At 49.2% G+C, this 20713-nt stretch overlaps 2 protein-coding genes across 4 annotated transcripts in view; one reads left to right on the top strand and one right to left on the bottom strand.

Moving 5' to 3' along the window:
• The window catches only part of SGF29 (SAGA complex associated factor 29), an 89378-nt gene that overhangs the window by 38590 nt on the left and 30075 nt on the right, over positions 1–20713 (bottom strand). The window lies entirely within an intron of this gene.
• On the top strand, positions 11600–13263 carry NUPR1 (nuclear protein 1, transcriptional regulator). Its single transcript, XM_024233916.3, has 3 exons — positions 11600–11830; positions 12484–12633; positions 12960–13263. The coding sequence occupies exons 1-2, from the start codon at positions 11719–11721 to the stop codon at positions 12618–12620; spliced, it is 249 nt and encodes an 82-aa protein (XP_024089684.1). The 5' UTR covers positions 11600–11718; the 3' UTR covers positions 12621–12633; positions 12960–13263.

The following is a 20713-nucleotide window of genomic DNA, read 5'->3' as shown; positions in this document are numbered from 1 at the left end:
GCGTGGTGGCATGCACCTGTAGTCCCAGCTACTACTGAGATTGAGGCAGGAGGACCGCTTGAGCCCAGGAATTCAAGACCAGCCTGGGTAACACAGTGAGATCTCATCTCTACAAAAAATTTAAAAATCAGCCGGGCGCGGTGGCTCATGCCTGTAATCCCAGCACTTTGGGAGGCCGAGGCGAGTGGATCACGAAGTCAGGAGATCGAGACCATTCTGGCTAACACGGTGAAACCCCGTCTCTACTAAAAATACAAAAAATGAGCTGGGCGTGGTGGCGGGCGCCTGTAGTCCCAGCTACTCAGGAGGCTGAGACAGGAGAATGGCATGAACCCGGGAGGCGGAGCTTGCAGTGAGCTGATATCGTGCCACTGCACTCCAGCCTGGGTGACAGAGCGAGACTCCGTCTCAAAAAAAAAAAAAAAAAAATTTAAAAATCAGGCCAGACGGGGTGGCTCACACCTGTAATCCCGACACTTCGGGAGGCCAAGGCAAGTGGATCACCTGAGGTCAGGAGTTCGAGATCAGCCTGGCCAACATGGTGAAACCCTGTCTCTACTAAAAATACAAAAATTAGCTGGGCGTGGTGGAGCATGCCTGTAATCCCAGCTACTTGGTGAGGCTGAGGCAGGAGAATCGCTTGAACCCAAGAGGTGGAGGTTGCAGTGAGCTGAGATGGTGCCACGGCACTCCAGCCTCATAAAAAAAAAAAAAAATTAGCTGGGTAGTCCCAGCTACTAGGGAGGCTGAGGCAGGAGGATCACTTGAACCCGAGAGGTGGAGGTTGCAGTGAGCTGAGATTGTGCCACTGCACTCCAGCCTGGGTGACAGAGCAAGACTCTGGCTCAAAGAAAAAAAAAAAAATCAGCCGGGTATGGTAGGGTACAGGGAGGTGGGGCATGAGGATCACTTGAGCCCAGGAGGTTGAGGCTGCAGTGAGCTGTGAATACGCCACTGCACTGCACTCCAACCTGGACAACAGAGTGAGACCATTTCTCAGAACACACACACACACACAGACACACACACACGCACACACACACACAGCTCTCTCAGGATCTGACCTCCCATGGCAAAGAGGAAATTGTTAACTATTCACAATTTAATGGTTTTTGTCCCCGCTGCAGGCACACGTAGCCATATCATGACCAGAAGGTGGCACAATGTGCCTGCAATCCAAAAGGAAAAAGAGATGAAATACATTAACTCTTAAATGTTGCCTTTTCTTCTGATCATAAAATAGATATACATTGTGCAAAAGTCCAACACTACAGAGATCTGGAGTCTATAAAGGAGAAAGTAAAAATTATCCAGAAGGCCAGTCTAGGATATAACCACTTTGGAGAGTTTGGTTTACATCTCATTGCCCCCCCTACTTTTATTTTAAATAATGAAAATAATTTTTCTGGCCGGGTGCGGTGGCTCACGCCTGTAATCCCAGCACTTTGGGAGGCTGAGGCGGGGGGATCACCTGAGGTCGGGAGTTTGAGACCAGCCTGGCCAACATGGTGAAACCCATCTCTACTAAAAATACAAAAAATAGCCAGGCATGGTGGCCCGCACCTGTAATCTCAGCTACTTAGTACTTGGGAGGCTGAGGCAGGAGAATCGCTTGAACCCAGGAGGCAGAGGCGGTGAGCCAAGATCGTGCCACTGCACTCCAGCCTGGGGGACAGAGTGAGACTCCGTCTCAAAAAAAAAAAAAAAGAAAAAGAAAATAACTTTCCTTGCAAAAATGGGAGCATAGATGCGCCATTGCCGGGGCGATGATGATGTCTGGGCTCGCTTCGTTCTACCTGGGCTGGGGCATGGGGTAGGGGGGCACGGCCCCTCAGCCCGAGGAGGGAGGGTAAGGGACGGTGTCTGTGGCCCAGGGATGGGTGGGGTGGGACAACGCATTGTTTGCAGGGCACCCCGTCTACACCCGCAATGCGCAGTGCTCCCCGGCAGAGCTGGCCCAGGTCTCCACCCACCACCCCACCCATCAGGACACCAGGAAGACGCACTTGACCTGCAAGAGACTGTTTGAATACATCTTCCCTAAGAGGATGGACTGATGCTGCAGGCTGGACAAACTGCCAAGCAGAGCTCCAAGGTCGCCCTGACTGAGCCCTGGGATCCTCTTGACCTTCAGCAGAACTCCACCTTTGAAGTCCGGTACCCACCAGGCGGCTCGATGAGCGCGCCTCCATCCAGGGGCGCTCAGGCAGAAAGTCAGCCAGAGCAGATGAAACCTAAATTGTTATCCTCACCAAAAATTACAGTGCGATGTTGCCCTCCCTGTTTTTTTGACATACACCTGGGTGTTAAAGACCCCTCCATGTTGACCCCGTGGGGCATGGGCCAGACAGCCCAGTGGAGAAGATGACCAGGACCAGCCCTGGTGAACGTGAAAACCCAGAAGCGACGGCATTGGACATCAGTGACCCCAGCTGGAAACAGATTTGAGACTTGAGAATTTTCACTGGAGCTTAAATATCATAAGTTTAGGACGGTAGACATTTTTATGGGTTTTTTTTTGTAAGTATGATCTTGACTAGTCAAACTGTCTATAAAAGAAATTGAATGGGCTGAATCAATGGCTAGTATGGATACCTCAGGGGTTTTTTGTGTGTTTTGTTTTGTTTTGTTTTGTTTTGTTTTGACAGGATCTTGCTTTGTCACCCAGGCTGGAGTGCAATAGCACAATCTTGGCTCGCTGCAACCTCTGCCTCCCCGGCTCAAGCAATCCTCCCTCCTCAGTCTCCCAAGTAGCTGGGACTACGGGTACACACCACCACACCCAGCTAATTTTTGCTTTTTGTGTATGGTGGGTTTTTTTTCTTCTTTTTTTTTTTTAGACAGCTCCTTGCTCTGTCGCCCAGGCTGGAGTGCAATGGCACGATCTCGGCTCACTGCAAACTCCGCCTCTTGGGGTTCAAGTGATTCTCCTTCCTCAGCCTCTTGAGTAGCTGGGATTACAGGTGCCACCATGCTGGGCTAGTTTTTGAATTTTAGTAGAGACAGGGGTTTCACCATGTTGCCCAGGCTGGTCTGGAACTCCTGACCTCAAGTGATCTGCCTGCCTCATCCTCCCAAAGTGTGGGCATTACAGGCATGAGCCACCGCTCCCGGTCTTAATTTTTGTATTTTTTGTATAGACAAGATCTCGCCATGTGGCCCAGGCTGGTTTCAGACTCCTTGGCTCAACCATTCTGCCCTCCTCAGCCTCCCAAAGTGCTGGGATTACAGCGTGAGCCACCAAGCCTGGCCTCGTTTTTTTTTAACAGTGCTAAGAGGTAAGGAGGACTCCCTAGGAGTAGTTCGCAGTGGCAGGGAGGCATATTTTATTACTGACATTGTTGAGAATTGATAGTGATAATAAAAGGCAGAATGATCTGGATCAGTTCAATTATTAAGTTCTTTAGACAGCCTGGATCAGGGTGGGGGTCTGCTCCCACTGCCCTGTCCCAAAATGCTCCCTTAAAATTATTTCCAGATATTTAAGAGCTTTATGGCATGACCCAATTGCTATAAAAATTTTAGCTTGAAGGAAAATCTATACTATGAAGTAACTGTTTCTTTAAAGATACATTTTAAGCAAGAGGGTTTGGAAAAATCTTTATGTCTACACCTAGTAAGCACAAGCCATGTATATTCCGTTTTTCTTTCTTTCTTTGTTTTTTTTTAAAAAATTTTGTTTTGAGCCAGGGTCTCACTCTGTTGCTCAGGCTGGAGTGCAGGGGCACAATCACCGCTCACTGCAGCCATGACCTCCCCAGGCTTAGGTGATCCTCTGGCGTCAGCCACCTGAGTAGTTGGGACCACAGGCATGAGCCACCATACCTGGCTAACTTTTGTATTTTCTGTAGAGATGGGAATTTCGCCATGTTGCTCAGGCTGGTCTCAAACTCCTGGGGTCAAGCCATTCCCCCTGCCTTGGCCTCCCAAAGTGCTGGGATTACAGCACCAGGTCCAACCATTTCCTTTTTTTCTATGCAGGAGTATTGATATATGTGCTGAATCATCACATACTTATCTTGCTGGGATCACAGGCAAGAGCCACTGCGCCTGGCCCAAGTTTACTTTTTTTTTTTTTTTTTTTTTTGGAGATGGAGTTTTGCTTTTGTTGCCCAGGCTGGAGTGTGATGGCGCCATCTTGGCTCACTGCAACCTCTGCCTCCCGGGTTCAAGCGATTCTTCTGCCTCAGCCTCCTGAGTAGCTGGGACTACAGGTGCCCGCTACCACGCCGGCTAATTGTTTGTATTTTTAGTAGAGACTGAGTTTCACCATGTTGGCCAGACTGGTCTCGAACTCCTGACTTCAGGTGATCCACCCGCCTCGGTCTCTCAAAGTGCTGGGATTACAGGCATGAGCCACCGTGCCCGGCTCCATGTTTACTTTTATAGTCCCAGCACCAAGCAAGTGCCTGGCACATGGTTAGTACCCTAAACATTTGTAGACTGGAGAATGCATGCCTCCCTGGTCTTTACTTTCCTCTTCTGTTAAATGGGGTCAGGTTTGCTGATCTCCCAGAAGACATCAGTAATAAAATTTATTATTTTAGATTTTTTGCTTCTTTCTTTTCTTTTCTTCTTTCTTTCTTTCCTTTTCTCTGTCTCTCTTTTGTGTGTGTGTGTGTGTGTGTGTGTGAGACGGAGTTTCGCTCTTGTTGCCCAGGCTGGAGTGCAATGGTGCAATTTCAGCTCACTGCAACCTCCACCTCCTGGGCTCAAGCAATTCTCCTGCCTCAGCCTCCCAAGTAGCTGGGATTACAGCCATGTGCCACCAAGCCCGGCTAATTTTGTATTTTTAGTAGAGATGGGGTTTCACCATGTTGGTCAAGCTGATCTCAAACCCCTGACCTCAGGTGATCCACATGAGTTGGCCTCCCAAAATGCTGGCATTACAGGCAGGAACCACCACGTCCAGCCTTATTCTAGATTTTTCTACTATTGTATTTTATCTGGCTATCTGTCTATTTTAGTTGTCGGGAGAAAATGTCACACCTCTATTATGGTGAAAACTGTGTATTACTCATAGTTATCTATACATTTAATGCAAAAATATAATTTGTAATGTACATGATGTTCTGCAACCTGTGTTTTTCATTAAGAATGTATTATGGACATCTTTTTCATCAGAGATAGAGACACGGTCTCTCTCTAAAGAATATCGAATGGCTACAGTGTTTCACAGAAGGAAACTGATCAGTCACCTACTGATGGATATTTAGGTTGTTTCCGATTTTTGTTTTTTGTTTTTTTAGAGACAGGGTCTTGCTCTGTCACCCAGGCTGGAGTGCAGAGCCACCATCATGGCTCAAGTGATCCTCCTGCCTCATCCCCCTGAGTAGCTGGGACTACAGGTACACACCACCATGCCAGGCTTTTTTTTTTTTAGATACAGGGTCTCGCTATGCTGCCTAGGCTGGGTTTCCTGTTTTTCACTACTACAAACAAATGAACTTCCTTGTACCTGCCTCTTTACTCACCTCTGGGAAGATTTCTGTAGGAGAGACTCCTGAAAGTGGGACTGCAATATCAGGGGGATATAAGAATTTCAAAATCTTATCAATGTTGCCAAACCACCCATTAAAGACAGCATCTGGCTGGGCGCAGTGGCTCACGCCTGTAATCCCAGCACTTTGGAAGGCTGAGGCAGGTGGATCACCTGAGGTTAGGAGTTCGAAACCAGCCTGACCAACATGGTGAAACCCCATCTCTACTAAAAATACAAAAATTAGCTGGGCATCATGGCATCTGCCTGTAATCTCAGCTACTAGGGAGACTGAGGCAGGAGAATCCCTTGAACCCGGGAAGTGGAGGTTGCAGTGAGCCGAGATTGCGCCACTATACTCCAGCCTGGGCAACAAGAGTGAAACTCCATCTCAAAGGAAAAAAAAAAGACAGCATCCACTTATATTTAAAACGATGATATCACACAGCCAAGAAAACTTCCAAATGCAGCTGCCAGATTTGACATTTTTATCTGGGATGGGGTTGTGAGATCATATGGATATATTTTGTTTAACCTCATTTAGATTTCTTGTGTCCTCTTGGAACACAGCGATGTCCAATCCACCTTAATTATGCATTCTGCCTTCAGCCTGGGAAGCTTCTGTTCCTTTGAGCTAGTGACTTTGTACATCCCTCAGGCTATCCAACAGAGAGGAAGTCTCGCTCTGTTGCCTAGGCTGGAGTGCAGTGGTGCGATCATGGCTCACTGTAGCCTCAACCTCCTGGGCTCAAGTCATCCTCTTGCCTCAGCCTCCTGAGTACTTGGAGCTACAGGCATGCACCACCACGCCTGGCTACTTTTTGGATTTTTTTTGTAAAGATGAGATCTCGCTATGTTGCCCAGGCTGGTCTTGAATTCCTGGGCTCAAGCAGTCCTCCTGCCTCGGCCTCCCAAAGTGCTGGGATTACAGGTGTCGGCCTTTGCATCTGGCCCACAAACAGCCATTCTTGTTCAAACTTTGCCTCCAGGCCTGGCATGGTGACTTATGCCTGTAATTCCAGCAATTTGGGAGGCCGAGGTAAGAGGATCACTTTAGCTAAGGAGTTCAAGACCAGTCTCAGCAACATAGGGAGACCTCATCTCTACAAAAAATAAAATTAGCTGGGCGTGGTGGTGCGTGCCTAAAGTCCCAGCTCCTTGGGAGGCTGAGGTGGGAGGATCCCTTGAGCCCTAGAGGTCGAGGCTGCAGTGAGCAAGATTGCTCCACTGTATTCAGCCTGGACGACAGAGTGAGAACCTGTCTCAAAAATAAATAATAGGCCGGGTGCGATGGCTCATGCCTGTAATCCTAGCACTTTGGAAGCCGAGGCGGGTGGATGACTTGAGGTCAGGAGTTCGAAATCAGTCTGGCCAACATGATGAAACCCTGCCTCTACTAAAAATACAAAAATTAGCTGGGCGTAGTAGTGCATGCCTGTGATTCCAGCTACTCAGGAGGCTGAGACAGGAGAATCGCTTGAACCCGGGACACGGAGGTTGCAGTGAGCCAAGATCATGCCACTGCACTCCAGCCTGGGTGACAGAGCAAGACTCCGTCTCAAAAAAGAAAAAAAGAATTAAATAAATTAATTAATTAAAAATAAAAGAATTAGAAAACAAGCTTCTCCTCCTCCAGGAAGTGTGCCTTCATCTCCCTATCTCCAGAGAGGTTAGGTGCCCTCCTGGGAGCTCCCAGCCCTCTGCGTTTACTCCAAGCTGATGGCGCTGGGTTGTCATAGGTGTGCCTAGCAACGTCACGAAGGTATAACCCTAAGCAGGAAGAAAATAAACTTCCTCGTGGCAGATTTTACATGCACCTGGAGGCTTGAGGATGGGAAAATGAAACCATCCCTGTAAACTTCATGCAATTAATCAGAGAACAGAGAGGAGAAATGGAAACAAGCCAGGCTTGCAGCACACCCAGCGCTGATCATGAGGTCAGCTGCCCCCTGATCTGCTTCCTCTTAGTTGTCTGGTGCCTGCTGTTCTAGAATCACGTAGACCTGGTTACAAGATCGTAGTTCCCCTTAACTGCACTAGAGATAGCAACTTGAACATTATGAAACATTAAATGTTACTTTTGAGAAATTCCTTCAGGTCCTGCGGGCCAGTGAAGAGACTGACTCCGCCAACCTGAAGGACCCCACCAGGAGCTAACTCCCCAAAAATGTCTTTTTCACATCGTGATGATTTCATCTCCCTTGCTCTGACCAATGACCCCAATTTTCTAGCCCCTCACCCTCCATAATCCCCTTAAAAGCCCCATCCCAGAATTCCCTGGGGAGATGCATTTGCGGTTCTCCTCCCATCCCCTTGCACAGTGCCCTGGGATCATGAAACTCTCTCTACTGCATCCCTGTTGTCCAGTGTAATAGGGCTGTGACAGGGCAGCAGGTATACAAATCTGTTGTTCCTGTAACAAAAAGCACACCTCTACTTTTCCCATGGAGCCACGTCTAGAGCCCTGCAGGTCCATGCTAGAGGGGTTCCAGCAGGCTGGAGTGCAATGGCGTGATCTCAGCTCACTGCAACCTCCGCCTCCTGGGTTCAAGAGATTTTTCCGCCTCAGCCTCCCAAGTATCTTGGATTACAGGCGCATGCCTCCACGCCCAGCTAATTTTTGTATTTTTAGTAAAGAGGGAGTTTCACCATGTTGGCCAGGCTGGTCTCGAACTCCTGACCTCGTGATCCACCCTTCTCTGCCTCCCAAAGTGCTGGGATTACAGGCGTGAACTACTGCGCCTGGCCCTTTTTTTTTTTTTTTTTTTTTTTTTTTTGAGATGGAATCTCGCTCTGTCGCCCAGGCTGGAGTGCAGTGGCCCGATCTCGGCTCACTGCAAGCTCCGCCTTCCAGGTTCATGCCATTCTCCAGCCTCAGCCTCCCTAGCAGCTGGGTCTACAGGTGCCCATCACCACACCTGGCTAACTTTTGTATTTTTAGTAGAGACGGGGTTTCACCATGTTGGCCAGGCTGGTCTCGAACTCCTGACCTCAGGTGACCCACCCAACCTCATCGGGCTCCCAAAGTGCTGGGATTACAGGTGTGAGCCACCATGCCCCGCCTCCTTCTCTCGTAGGCTTCCTTCTTCCAGCACCTGTAAGATCAAGGCCAGGGAGACCTCCTTCCCTGGCTCCATCTGGGACAATCACAATGTTTCTGCGGTCCCCTGTGAGGCTAGAATTGGCCTCTCAGTTCCTGCATTGCAGAGCAGGTGGAAGCTGAACAAGCAACACTGATCTTAGCAGAGCCTCATGTATTCAACTAGACATTTACTGAGCTCAGACTGAGTGCCAGGCATTGAGGATACAATATGGCAGGCAAGACTCCTGCCCCGAGAATAATGATAATTAAAATAGCAAGCATTTATTACACACTGATTATCTTCTAGGCACTGCGCTAAGCTTTTTTTTTTTTTTTTTTTTGAGACTGAGTCTCACTCTGTCGTCCAGGCTGGAGTACAGTGGCACGATCTTAGCTCACTGCAACCTCTGCCTCCTGGGTTCAAGCGATTCTACCGCCTCAGCCTCCTGAGTAGCTGGGATTACAGGCACACACCACCACGCCTAGGTAATTTTTGTATTTTTAGTAGAGACGGGGTTTCACCATCTTAGCTAGGCTGGTCTCGAGCTCCTGATCTTATGATCCACCCACCTCGGCCTCCCAAAGTGCTGGGATTACAGGTGTGAGCCACTGTGCCCAACCCCGACCTTCTTTTCTTTTTCTTTTTGGAGTGCAGTGGCACGATCATAGCTCACTGCAGCCTCAAACTCCTGACCTCAAGTGATCCTTCCACCTCAGCCTCTCAAAACAGTAGGATTGCAGGTGTGCCTCACCTTATCTAGCCTAGGTGCCATTAACCCCATTGTATAGATGAGTAAACAAACATGCAGACTAAGCTTGTCTAAGGGCACACAGCTAACTAGGGGGTAGAACCAAGCTTTAGACCTGGGAAGCCCTGTTCCAGAGCCTACTCCTTTAACCATTAACTAAACTAAACCAACGGTTGCATGCCAGTGGGGACAAATAATGGAAAAGCAAACAAATAAAAAAGATACTGGCCGGGTGGCTCACGCCTGTAATCCCAGCACTTTGGGAGGCCGAGGCGGGCAGATCACGTGAGGTCAGGAGTTCGAGACCAGCCTGGCCAACATGGTGAAACCCCGTCTCTACTAAAAATATAAAAATTAGCCGGGCGCGGTGGCACATGCCTGTCATCCCAGCTACTCAGGAGGCTGAGGCAGGAGAATCACTTGAAGCCAGGAGGTGGCGGTTGCAGTGAGCCAAGATCATACCACTGCACTCCAGCCTGGTGACGGAGTGAGACTCCATCTCAAAACAAAAACAAACAAACAAAAAAGGACAGAGTCTTGCTCTATTGCCCAAGCTGGCCTTGAACTCCCAGCTTCAAGCAATCCTCCCAGCTTACCCTCCCAGAGCCCTGGAATTATAGGCATGAGCTACTGCACTAGGCTAATCTTTGCTTAATTTAAGATTTTTTTCTCTTTCTCTGATCACCTGGTCTGCTATTATTGCCCCAATCCTGTTTTCATTCAAGTATCCTGTCTTCACTTTCATTTCCTGGGTGTTAAGGAACTCATACATCATCCAAATCTGGGAAAACAAAGGCTAAATTCAATTCCGGCTCAGGCAAGGGAGAAACACAAGCAGAAGTTCAGCTTTTTGTGTTTTTTTTGTTTTTGTTTTCAGACACAGTATCGTTCTGTTGCTGAGGCTGGAGTGCAGTGGCTCGATCTCAGCTCACCACAACCTCTCCTTCCCGGGTTCAAGCAATTCTCCTGCCCCAGCCTCCTGAGTAGCTGGGATTACAGGCACCTGCCACCACGCCAGGCTAATTTTTGTATTTTTGGTAGAGATGGGATTTCACCATGTTGGCCAGGCTGGTCTCGAACTCCTGACCTCAGGTGACCCACCCGCTTTGTGGATCTCCCAAAGTGCTGGGACTACAGGCATGAGCCACCGCGCTCGGCCTCATTATGTCTTCTGCCTCAGTACATCCATATTTTGAAATACATATTATTTTATTATAATTTGTTTTTGAGACAAGGTCTCCCTCTGTCACCTGGCATTGTGGCAAGTGTCTTTCAAACATCATCTCATTTGATCCTCTCCCCAACTCTAGGAAGAAGATACAATTATTATCATCCTTATTTTACAGAATTGGAAACCAAGGCACAGAGAGGTGAAGGGACTCGCCCAAGGTCACACGGAAAGTGGTGGGTCAGGGGATTGAACAGAGGACATCTGGCTCCAGACCCTGAACTCTCCAACCCTCTGCCACCCTCCTCCTAGGTGAGGGAGATTACATTACTGGGGACCCTGTTTCAGGATATTAAGGGGTTTTCCAAGATGTTTCTCATAGAAAAAAGAAAAAAAGGGTGTGGCTCATGCCTGTAATCCTAGCAGTTTGGGAGGCCGAGGCGGGCAGATGACTTGAGGTCAGGAGTTCAAGATCAGCCTGACCAACATGGTGAAACCCCATCTCTACTAAAAATACAAAAATTAGCCAGGCATGGTGGCAGGTGCCTATAATCCCAGCTACTCAGGAGGCTGAGCCAGGAGAGTTGCTTGAACCCAGGAGGAGGATGTTGCAGGTTGCAGTGAGCCAAGATCACACCACTGCACTCCAGCCGGGCGACAGAGACTCCATTTCAAAACAAAAAAAGAAGAAGAAGAAGAAGAAAAACAAGATGTTGAGTGTGACTGGGTGGAAGCTGCTGACTTGTCCCTGGCACAGGTGTGCTGATATCCCTTCCCCCTCCTTCCTCACGTCCTGCATCTCAGCGAGAATTGGGGTGCCGGGGTTAGCTGTGTGGCCGTCATCCCAGGCCCAGGTGAAACCCTCGATCAGGTGAGGCCATGATCCCAAGGAGTGTTTTAGCCCAGATCCTGCCTCTTCCCTGCTTTCTGCCCAAAAGCGGGACCTCCTCTATGGAAAATATCCAGCTGGGTGAGCCTGGGAGGGAGGAGGTGAGTTGGGCTGGACTCAGGGACCGACTCTTCCCGTCTCATGACTGTGTTTACTGGGCTGGATTTTGGGAAGGGGCCAGATTGCATCAGACAGGGCCTGATGGGCTGGAGCCAGACTGTGGTATGAGGAGGAGACACAGCCTTATAAGCTGAGGGAGTGGACTGGGAGTGGAGAGGCCCGGGGTCAGGAAAGCAGAGACAAACAAAGCGTTAGGAGCAGAAGAGAGGCAGGGAGGACAAGCCAGACACGATGGCCACCTTCCCACCAGCAACCAGCGCTCCCCAGCAGCCTCCAGGCCCAGAGGACGAGGACCTCAGCCTGGATGAATCTGACCTCTACAGCTTGGCCCATTCCTACCTCAGTAAGGCCCACTCAGCCATCTCCACGGTCCTTCCTCCTCTCCCAAAATCAGGACCCACAACTCTTGTTTCCTCTCATTTCCTTTCCTTTCCTCTTCATTTCTTTCTTTTTTTTTTTTTTTTTTTTTTTTTTTTTTTTTTTTTTGAGAGAGTCACTCTGTCACCCAGGCTGGAGTGCAGTAGTGTGATCACAACTCACCGCAGCCTCAAACTCCTGGGCTCAAGTGATCCTCCTGCTTCAGTCTCCCGAGTGGCTGGAACTTCAGGTGTGCACCACCTGTAGTGGTGAGATGGGGTCTCACTATGTTGTCCAGGCTGATCTCAAATTCCTGGGCTCAAGCAATTTTCCTTCCTTGGCCTCCCAAAGTGCTGAGATTACAGGAGTGAGCCACCCTGCCCAGCCCACTCACCCTTTTCTAGCCAACCTGTTCCTTGGACCCTCACGTCACCCCTGTCTAGTCCCTTATCCCAGGAGTGCTATGTTACTCAGCCTGGGACCTCACACACACCTGGGGACCCACATTCCACAGAGGGGAAGCAGCAGGCTTCTCCCTGCTCTTCTCATCCCCGCAACCCCGAACCCCTGCCTCTCCTCTGACAGGGCCTCTCCTCATGCCTATGCTCACTTCACCTCTGACTCCTGCCTTGGTTACAGGAGGCGGAGGCCGGAAAGGTCGCACCAAGAGAGAAGCTGCTGCCAACACAAACCGCCCCAGCCCTGGCGGGCACGAGAGGAAACTGCTGACCAAGCTGCAAAATTCAGAGAGGAAGAAGCAAGGGGCACGGCGCTGAGACAGAGCTGGAGGTAAGGAGTCCGGGAGCCCAGAGAGCTCAAGGTGGTGCTTCTGCCATGAGGAAGGTGTGCAATTGGGTGGGGAGGAGGGATCAGGCAACTGTTGTCTTGATGCAGAATAAAACGAGACATATGTTTGACTGTGAGTTTCCTAGCGGCCAGAGCAAAGTGGGAACACAGAACCTTTCCAATTGAAGGGAAATTTGACTTACAGAGACAGAAATTGAGGCTAGAGAGGGTGGGTCCTTCCCTGGAGTCACAAATCAAGTGAGTGGGAGAGACAGAATTAGAACCCAGATCTCTGTCCCTTTCACTACCTGCTTTTCCTCACCCCCCAGATGAGGCCAGACCACGGACACTACACCCAGCAACAGAGACGGGACTGCGGAGGAAGGAGGACCCAGGACAGGATCCAGGCCGGCTTGCCACACCCCCCACCCCTAGGACTTATCCCTGCTGACCGAGTCTCTGAGGGGCTACCAGGAAAGCGCCTCCAACCCTAGCAAAAGTGCAAGGTGGGGAGTGAGAGGCCGGGAATGGAGGGGCAGAGCCAGGAAGATCCCCCAGAAAAGAAAGCTACAGAAGAAACTGGGGCTTCTCCAGGGTGGCAGCAACAATAAATAGACGCGCATGGCAGCCACAGCTTGGGTGTGTGTTCATCCTTGTTCTTTGTGTGTTTTCGTTCCGGGCACGTGTGTGCTTGCCTGTGCCTGCACATTCATGAGCCTGAGAGAGCATCTTTGATGTGTATTTGTGTTTGGTGTATGTATCTGGGGCAGGGAGTGTTCCTGCTCTTGCAGGGTCTACGCTGTGAATGCAGCTTTTGGTTTGTTTGCTTTTGCTTGCATATATTTTAGTGCATACATTTCTGTGGGCTCCTACATAGTGGAAAGGAATTTCTTCTGCTTTTTTGCGATACTGCCCATGAAACACGGCCCTCCCCAGCGCCTATCTGTTTTTGTTGATTGTGTCCTGTTCATAGACGGGAATGCTACTTATGAGTGCCATCTAAAAGACAGAGAAAACTGAGATTTAAAATATTAAAAGCCAGGGCCGGGTGCAGTGGCTCACGCCTGTAATCCCAGCACTTTGGGAGGCTGAGGCGGGTGGATCACGAAGTCAGGAGTTCAAGACCAGCCTGACCAACATGGTGAAACCCCATCTCTACTAAAAATACCAAAAATTAGCCAAGCATGGTGGCAGGTGCCTGTAATCCCAGCTTCTCAGGAGGCTGAGGCAGTAGAATTGCTTGAACCCAGGAGGTAGAGGTTGCAGTGAGCCGAGATCGTGCCATTGCACTCCAGCCTGGGTGACAGAGGGAGACTCTGTCTCAAAACAAACAAACAAACAAACAAAAACTAAAGTCTGGGAGCAGTGGCTCATGCCTGTAATCACAGCAGTTTAGGAGGCTGAAGTGGGAGGATTACTTGAGCCTAGGAGTTCAAGACCAGCCTGAGCATCATAGTAAGAGCCCATCTCTACAATTTTTTTTTTTTTTTGAGGCAGAGTCTCACTCTGTTGCTCAGGCTAGAGTGCAGTGGCACCATCTTGGCTCACTGCAACCCCTGCCTCCCGGGTTCAAGCAATTCTCATGCCTAAGCCCCCTGAGTAGCTGGGATTACAGGTGAGCACCACCATGCCCAGCTAATTTTTGGTTTTTTGTTTTTTTGATACAGAGTCTCACTCTGTCGCTCAGGCTGGAGTGCAGTGGCATGATCTCAGCTCACTGCAACCTCCACCTCCTGGGTTCAAGCTATTCTCCTGCCTCAGCCTCCTGAGTAGCTGGGACTACAGGCACCTGTCACCACACCTGGCTAATTTTTGTATTTTTAGTAGAAACAGGGTTTCACCATGTTGGCCAGGATGGTCTCAATCTCCTGACCTCATGATCCACCCGCCTTGGCCTCCCAAAGTGCTGGCATTACAGGCATCAGCCACCACGCCTGGCCAATTTTTCTATTTTTAGTAGAGATGGGGTTTCATCATGTTGGCCAGGCTGGTTTCAAACTCCTGACCTCAAATGATCTGCCCACCTCAGCCTCCCAGCCTTTGGGAGGCCAAGGAGGGAGGATCGCTTGAGGCCAGGAGTTCGAGACCAGCCTAGGCAACATACCAAGACCCTGTCTCTACAAAAATTTAAAAATTAGCAAAGCATGGTGGCTCATGCCTGTAGTCCTAGTTGCTCAGAGGCTGAAGTTGGAGGATCCCTTGAGCCCAGTTGGAGGCTGCAGTAAGCCATGATGGTGCCACTGCACTCCAGCCTGAGCAATAGAGTGAAACCATGTATTGAAAAAGAAAGAGAGAGAGAAAGAAAGAAAGAAAGAAAGAAAGAAAGAAAGAAAGAAAGAAAGAGAGAAAGAGAAGGAAGGAAAAGAAAGAAAGGAAGAAAGAAAGAAAGGGAAAGAAAGAGAGAGAAAGGAGAGAAAGGAGAGAAGAAAGAAAGAAAGAAAGAAAGAAAGAGAGAGAGAGAAAGAAAGAGAAAAGAGCAAGCCCGGGCGCAGTGGCTCACACCTGTAATCCCAGTACTTTGGGAGGCCAAGGCAGGTGGATCACCTGAGGTCAGTAGTTCGAGATCAGCCTGACCAATATGGAGAAACCCCATCTCTACTAAAAATACAAAAGTAGCCGGGTGTGGTGGCGCATGCCTGTAATCCCAGCTACTTGGGAGGCTGAGGCAGGAGAATCACTTGAACCCGGGAGGCAGAGGTTGTGGTAAGCCAACATCGTGCCATTGCACTCCAGCCTGGGCAACAAGAGCAAAACTCCATCTCAAAAAAAGCAAAAAAGAGAGAAAGAAAGAGAGAGAGAGAGAGAAGGAGGGAAAGAAAGAGGAAGGAAAGGAGGGAGGGAGGGAGGGAGAGAAGGAAATATTAAGGGATTTGCCCTAGCTCACTCAGGGCTCATATTCAGGGATCTTATTGTCTTCAGATATGAGGTGGGTCCCCAGGCCAAGGGGGCTGTGGGACAGGGTTCTGGGAAGTGAGATGGAGGAGGGAGATTCTTATTCAGTGCTATATCTCAGGACCAGAGTTGAAGAAAAATACGGGGCAAACAAGAAGTGTGGTTGGAGCTGAGATGACTTATTGATTGAGATACAGGTTTGGGTTGCTATTATGAAGAATCAAAACAGGATATAAAGTTATTCCTCTTTTACTTAGCCCCAAGTCCTCCTGGGTTCAAATGGCAGCTCCATTGTGTTGAGGATTCCAGCTATTTTTACTCACTGTTCTGCCACACAAAATGTGGCTTCCACTTTGAGGCCCAAAATAGCTACTCCAATACCTGCCATCACATTTGCATCTCAGCCTGTGGAAAGAGTGTGGAAGAGACAGAGGAGGCCACACCTCTTCAATTTTAGAGCATAACCTAAAAGCAGGACACATCACATCTGCTCCGAATGTGTCCACATGGCCACACCCAACTACAAGAGAGGTTGGGAAATGTAGCATTTAGCTGCTTAGCCACGTGGTAGCCAAAACTTGGGCAACAGCAGGGTTTTATGATGAAAGGGAACCAGAGAGAGTGAATACAGGAAGAAGCTAGCAAGAAACATTGCCCACATGCAGACTCAACACATGTCAGGGGAGAAAACTCTGAGATTGGGCCCCGGACAGAGCCTGTTTCCTTTTCCCCTGTCCCTTTCACATAAGCCTCACACTGCAGAACTTGGAGTCAGTGGTTCATGGGGACCCAAGGACATCCACAGGGGACCAAAGTACCTGATAGAGCAAGTCAGACTACGACCAGCTTGAACCCTTGGGGACCTGTATCCATCCCCTTCCCTTGAGTCCAGCCTAATCATAGCCACAGAATGAATCCATGACCGGGAAGGACATTTAAGGACCTCTGGCCCAACTCTCCCCACGCAACAGTGGCATTGCCTCTGCTTGTTTGAATACCACTATGGAGGGGGAACTTGCTACGTTTAAAGGTTGCTGAATTTTTTTGTTTTGTTTTGTTTTGTTTTTGGAGATGGAGTCTCTCTCTGTCGCCCAGGCTGGAGTGCAGTGGTGTGATCTCGACCCACTGCAACCTCCGCTTCCTGGGTTCAAGTGATTTTCGTGCCTCAGCCTCTCTAGTAGCTGGGACTACAGGTGTGGGCCACCACACCTGGCTAATTTTTGTATTTTTAGTAGAGATGGGGTTTCACCATGTTGGCCAGGCTGGTCTCAAACTCCTGACCTCAGGTGATCTGCCCGCCTTGGCCTCCCAAAGTGTTGGGATTACAGGCTTGAGCCACACTGCCCGGCAAAGGTTGCCTAACTCAGGGCAAATCGTTCATGTGGGCTGAAATCTGTCTCTCATACCTGCCCTTAAATAAGCTTCTGTTTTTCTGGTCCTTTCTGTCTGAGATGACTTTAATTCCTCCCCCGACCCCATCTCATGAGGCTCAGCTTAGATGTTTCCTTCTCTTCCTCCCTGAGGGCTGGGTGCAGAAGCTCATGCCTGCAATCCCAGCACTTTGGGAGGCCGAGGTGGGAGGATTGCTTGGGCCCCGGAATTCTAGGCCAGCCTAGCAACACAGCAAGACCCTCTCTCTACAAAAAATTAAAAATTAGCCAGGTGTGGTGGCTTGTGCCTGTGGGCGCACCTGCTCAGGAGGCTGAGGTGAGAGGATCTCTCGTGCCTGGAAGGTGGAGGCTGCGGTGAGCCAGGATCGCACTCCAGCCTGGGCGTCAGAGTGAGACCCTGTCTCAAAAAAACAAAAACCAAAGTTTTCCTTGACTTGCAATCCTCCGCCCATCTCCTGACCTCCACCCCAGCCCGACCCTCCTCTGGGATCACACGGAAGCCTGGGCCCAGAATCTTACAGTCTATCTTGGAAATCCTTCAGATTTTGCCTCCAACTCCTCTTTCCATACAAGTTATGTGTTAACTCAATCAATGCTTATTGGATGCCTACGGGAGTTACCAGGACCCTGCTGGAGGCCTGTGCTGCTGAGAGGGACAAATAGAATCCTGATATGACCAGAACCAGGAATAGGGCCACCATCAGCTCTAGAACCCAGGGAGCAAATGGCAGGAGCAACACCAGGCAGTCGGCCCTCAGCCCAGCACAGACCTGGTGTGTTGGCTTCAGAAAATCCCGGAAACATCTCTGCTGTGTTTGGAGCTCCTATTCTGTGACAAGTGTTTTATAGGCTTTGCTCCATTTAATTCTTACTAACCCAATAGGACATACTATTAATGATCCCCTTTTTTTCAGACCAGAAAACTGAGGTTCAGAGATGTTAAGTAATTTGCCTAAAGTAACACAGCCACAACCTGTAGGACTTGGAATTATGAACTCAGGTCTGTATGAATTTTAAGGCCTGGATTTTTTCCCCCTTTGCTACATGCCTGGGAAGAACCATGTATTGACAATGAGGAATCCTAAACTCTCCTTAATTTCTGGTCAATTACTCCTCTGGGCCTGGGTTTCCTCACCTGTCAAATGGTGAGACTGCCCTCTCTCTTCTGTCAAAAGAGAAAATGAAGGCTGGGAAGCACTGTGTCCCTAGCTGGAATGGTCACTCCCTGTCCTGGGTCCTTTGACACCAGCCAGGAGGCCTCACACACTGCCCCAGCCTCCTGGCCTCTGATTGGCCTTTCCTGGCCTCGCCCTCGCCTGGCACAGCGTCTGCCTGAGAGGACTTTAAGTGGCTGTTCTGGGAATTAAGGCAATTCTTGGAATTGCAGAATTTTTGGATCCGAAAGGATCCTACCCAGACTCTTCCTCTTGTGTCTCCATCCCCTTTCCTAAACCCTTTCTTTTTCTTCTGGTTGCATGCAATGTCTGTTTCCCCATTTTGGGGGGATCCCCCTGACAACTAGAGAAATCACTGACCTCTCTCCTAACCCAGGGGCTTACAGAATTGGCCCTGTCAGGCTTCTATAACTCAGAGGACTCCCGACTCCTTGCAGAGAACTGAGAAACTCATCATGGTGTTGTCTGTCTGTTCTGCAAACAACCTGAATCTCTTCCACCTTCCCCTTTCTCAAAGGCCAGCTCACAGATACAGGAGTACATTTTTAAATTTCAGAATCACCCTGAGTTTTCTCTTTTTTGAGACAGGGTCTCACTCCATCACCCAGGCTGGGGTGCAGTGGTGCAATCACTGCAGCCTCGACCTCCTGGGCTAATTTTTTAATTTTTTGTAGAGACGAAGTCTCGCTGCTATGATGCCAAGGCTGGTTTCAAACTCCTGTCCTCAAGTGATCCTCCTGCCTCGGCCTTCCAAAGTGCTGGGATTACAGGCATGAGCCACCGTGCCCAGCCCCAAAATTGATTTTTTAACTAGAATCCCCTAAAGTTAATGCTAATGACAGTAATAGTTCCAGCTACCACTATTGATGATCTACCTTAGGGTTTTCCCAACTTCATCTTTCCCATAGCACTTTTGTGATTGATTTCTGCTGTCTATACATTCAAACTATACTATATATATTATGCTATATTTACTTAGCATTTAAAAACTACCTCCTGCTAGTCACGGTGGCTCACGCCTGTAATCCCAGCACTTTGGGAGGCCAAGGCGGGCAGATCACCTGAGATCAGGAGTTCGAAACCAGCCTGGCCAACATGGTGAAACCCCATCTCTACTAAAAATACAAAAATCAGCCAGGCGCGGTGGTGGGTACCTGTAATCCCAGCTACTCAGGAGGCTGAGGCAGGAGAATTGCTTAAACTCGGGAGGCAGAGGTTGCAGTGAGCCAAGATCGCTCCATTGCACTCCAGCCGGGGCAACAGAGCAAGACTCTGTCTCAAAAAAAACTACCTCCTTATCCTTTTCACTCAAATATACTTAAAAAGGAAGCTACAGCATATAACCACCAACAATGGAAAACCACGGTCATATGTCATAATTAGAAATTAATTGTAGGCCAGACACAGCAGTTCATGCCTGTAATGCCAGCACTTTGGGAGGCTGAGGAGGGTGGATTACCTGAGGCCAGGAGTTTGAGACCAACCTGACCAATATGGTGAAACACCGTCACTATCAAAAACACAAAAAAATTTAGCTGGACATGGTGGCAGGCACCTGTAATCCCAGGTATTAGGGAGGCTGAGACAGAAGAATCGCTTGAACCTGGGAGGCAGAGGTTGCAGTGAGCTGAGATCGTGCTACTGCACTCCAGCCTGGGCAACAGAGCGAGACTCTATCTCAAAAATAAATAAAGAAAGAAAGAAAATAAAGAAATTAACTGTAAAGGCTGAGCATGGTGGCTCATGCCTGTAATCCCAGCACATTTGGAAGCTGAGGTGGGTGGATTACTTGAGGTCAGGAGTTCGAGACCAGCATGGTGAAACCCCATCTCTACTGCTACAAAAATTAGCTGGGTGTGATGGCACACCCCTGTAATCCCAGCTACTGAGGAGAATCCCAGCTGAGGCAGGAGAATTTCTTGAACCTGGGAGGCAGAGGTTGCAGTGAGCCAAGATCGCACCATTGCACTCCAGCCTGGGCGACAAGAGCGAAACTCCATCTCAAAAAAAAAAAAAAAAGAAAAGAAAAGAAATTAACTGTAAAAAGAAATACCGAAGTTAGCCAGTGTGGTGGTGTGTGCCTGTAGTCCTAGCTACTCAGGAGGCTTAGGTGGGAGGATCGTTTGAGCCCAGGAGTTTGAGGCTGCAGTAAGCTGTGATTGCACCACTGCACTCCAGCCTGAACAACAGAGAAAGACCCTGTCTCAAAAAAAAAAAAAAAAAAAAAAGGAACACTTAACTAAAACTTTTTTAAGTTCATCCATCCAGGCGCTGTGGCTCACGCCTGTAATCTCAGCACTTTGGGAGGCTGAGGCAGGCGGATCACCTGAGGTCAGGAGTTTGAGACCAACCTGACCAACATGGAGAAACCCTGTCCCTACTAAAAATACAAAATTAGCTGGGCGTGGTGGCGCATGCCTGTAATCCCAGCTAATTAGGAGGCTGAGGCAGGAGAATCTCTGGAACCTGGGAGGCAGAGGTTGCAGTGAGCCGACTCTAGCCTGGGCGACTAGAGGGAAACTGCATCTCAAAAAAAAAAAAAAGGCCGGGCATGGCGGCTCACACCTGTAATCCCAGCACTTTGGGAGGTCGAGGTGGGTGGATCACCTGAGGTCAGGGGTTCAA

The sequence above is a fragment of the Pongo abelii genome, chromosome 18, assembly GCF_028885655.2.
Source record: "Pongo abelii isolate AG06213 chromosome 18, NHGRI_mPonAbe1-v2.0_pri, whole genome shotgun sequence".
NCBI classification, from domain to species: Eukaryota; Metazoa; Chordata; class Mammalia; order Primates; family Hominidae; genus Pongo; species Pongo abelii.
This window is presented reverse-complemented; position numbering and strand designations above follow the sequence as displayed.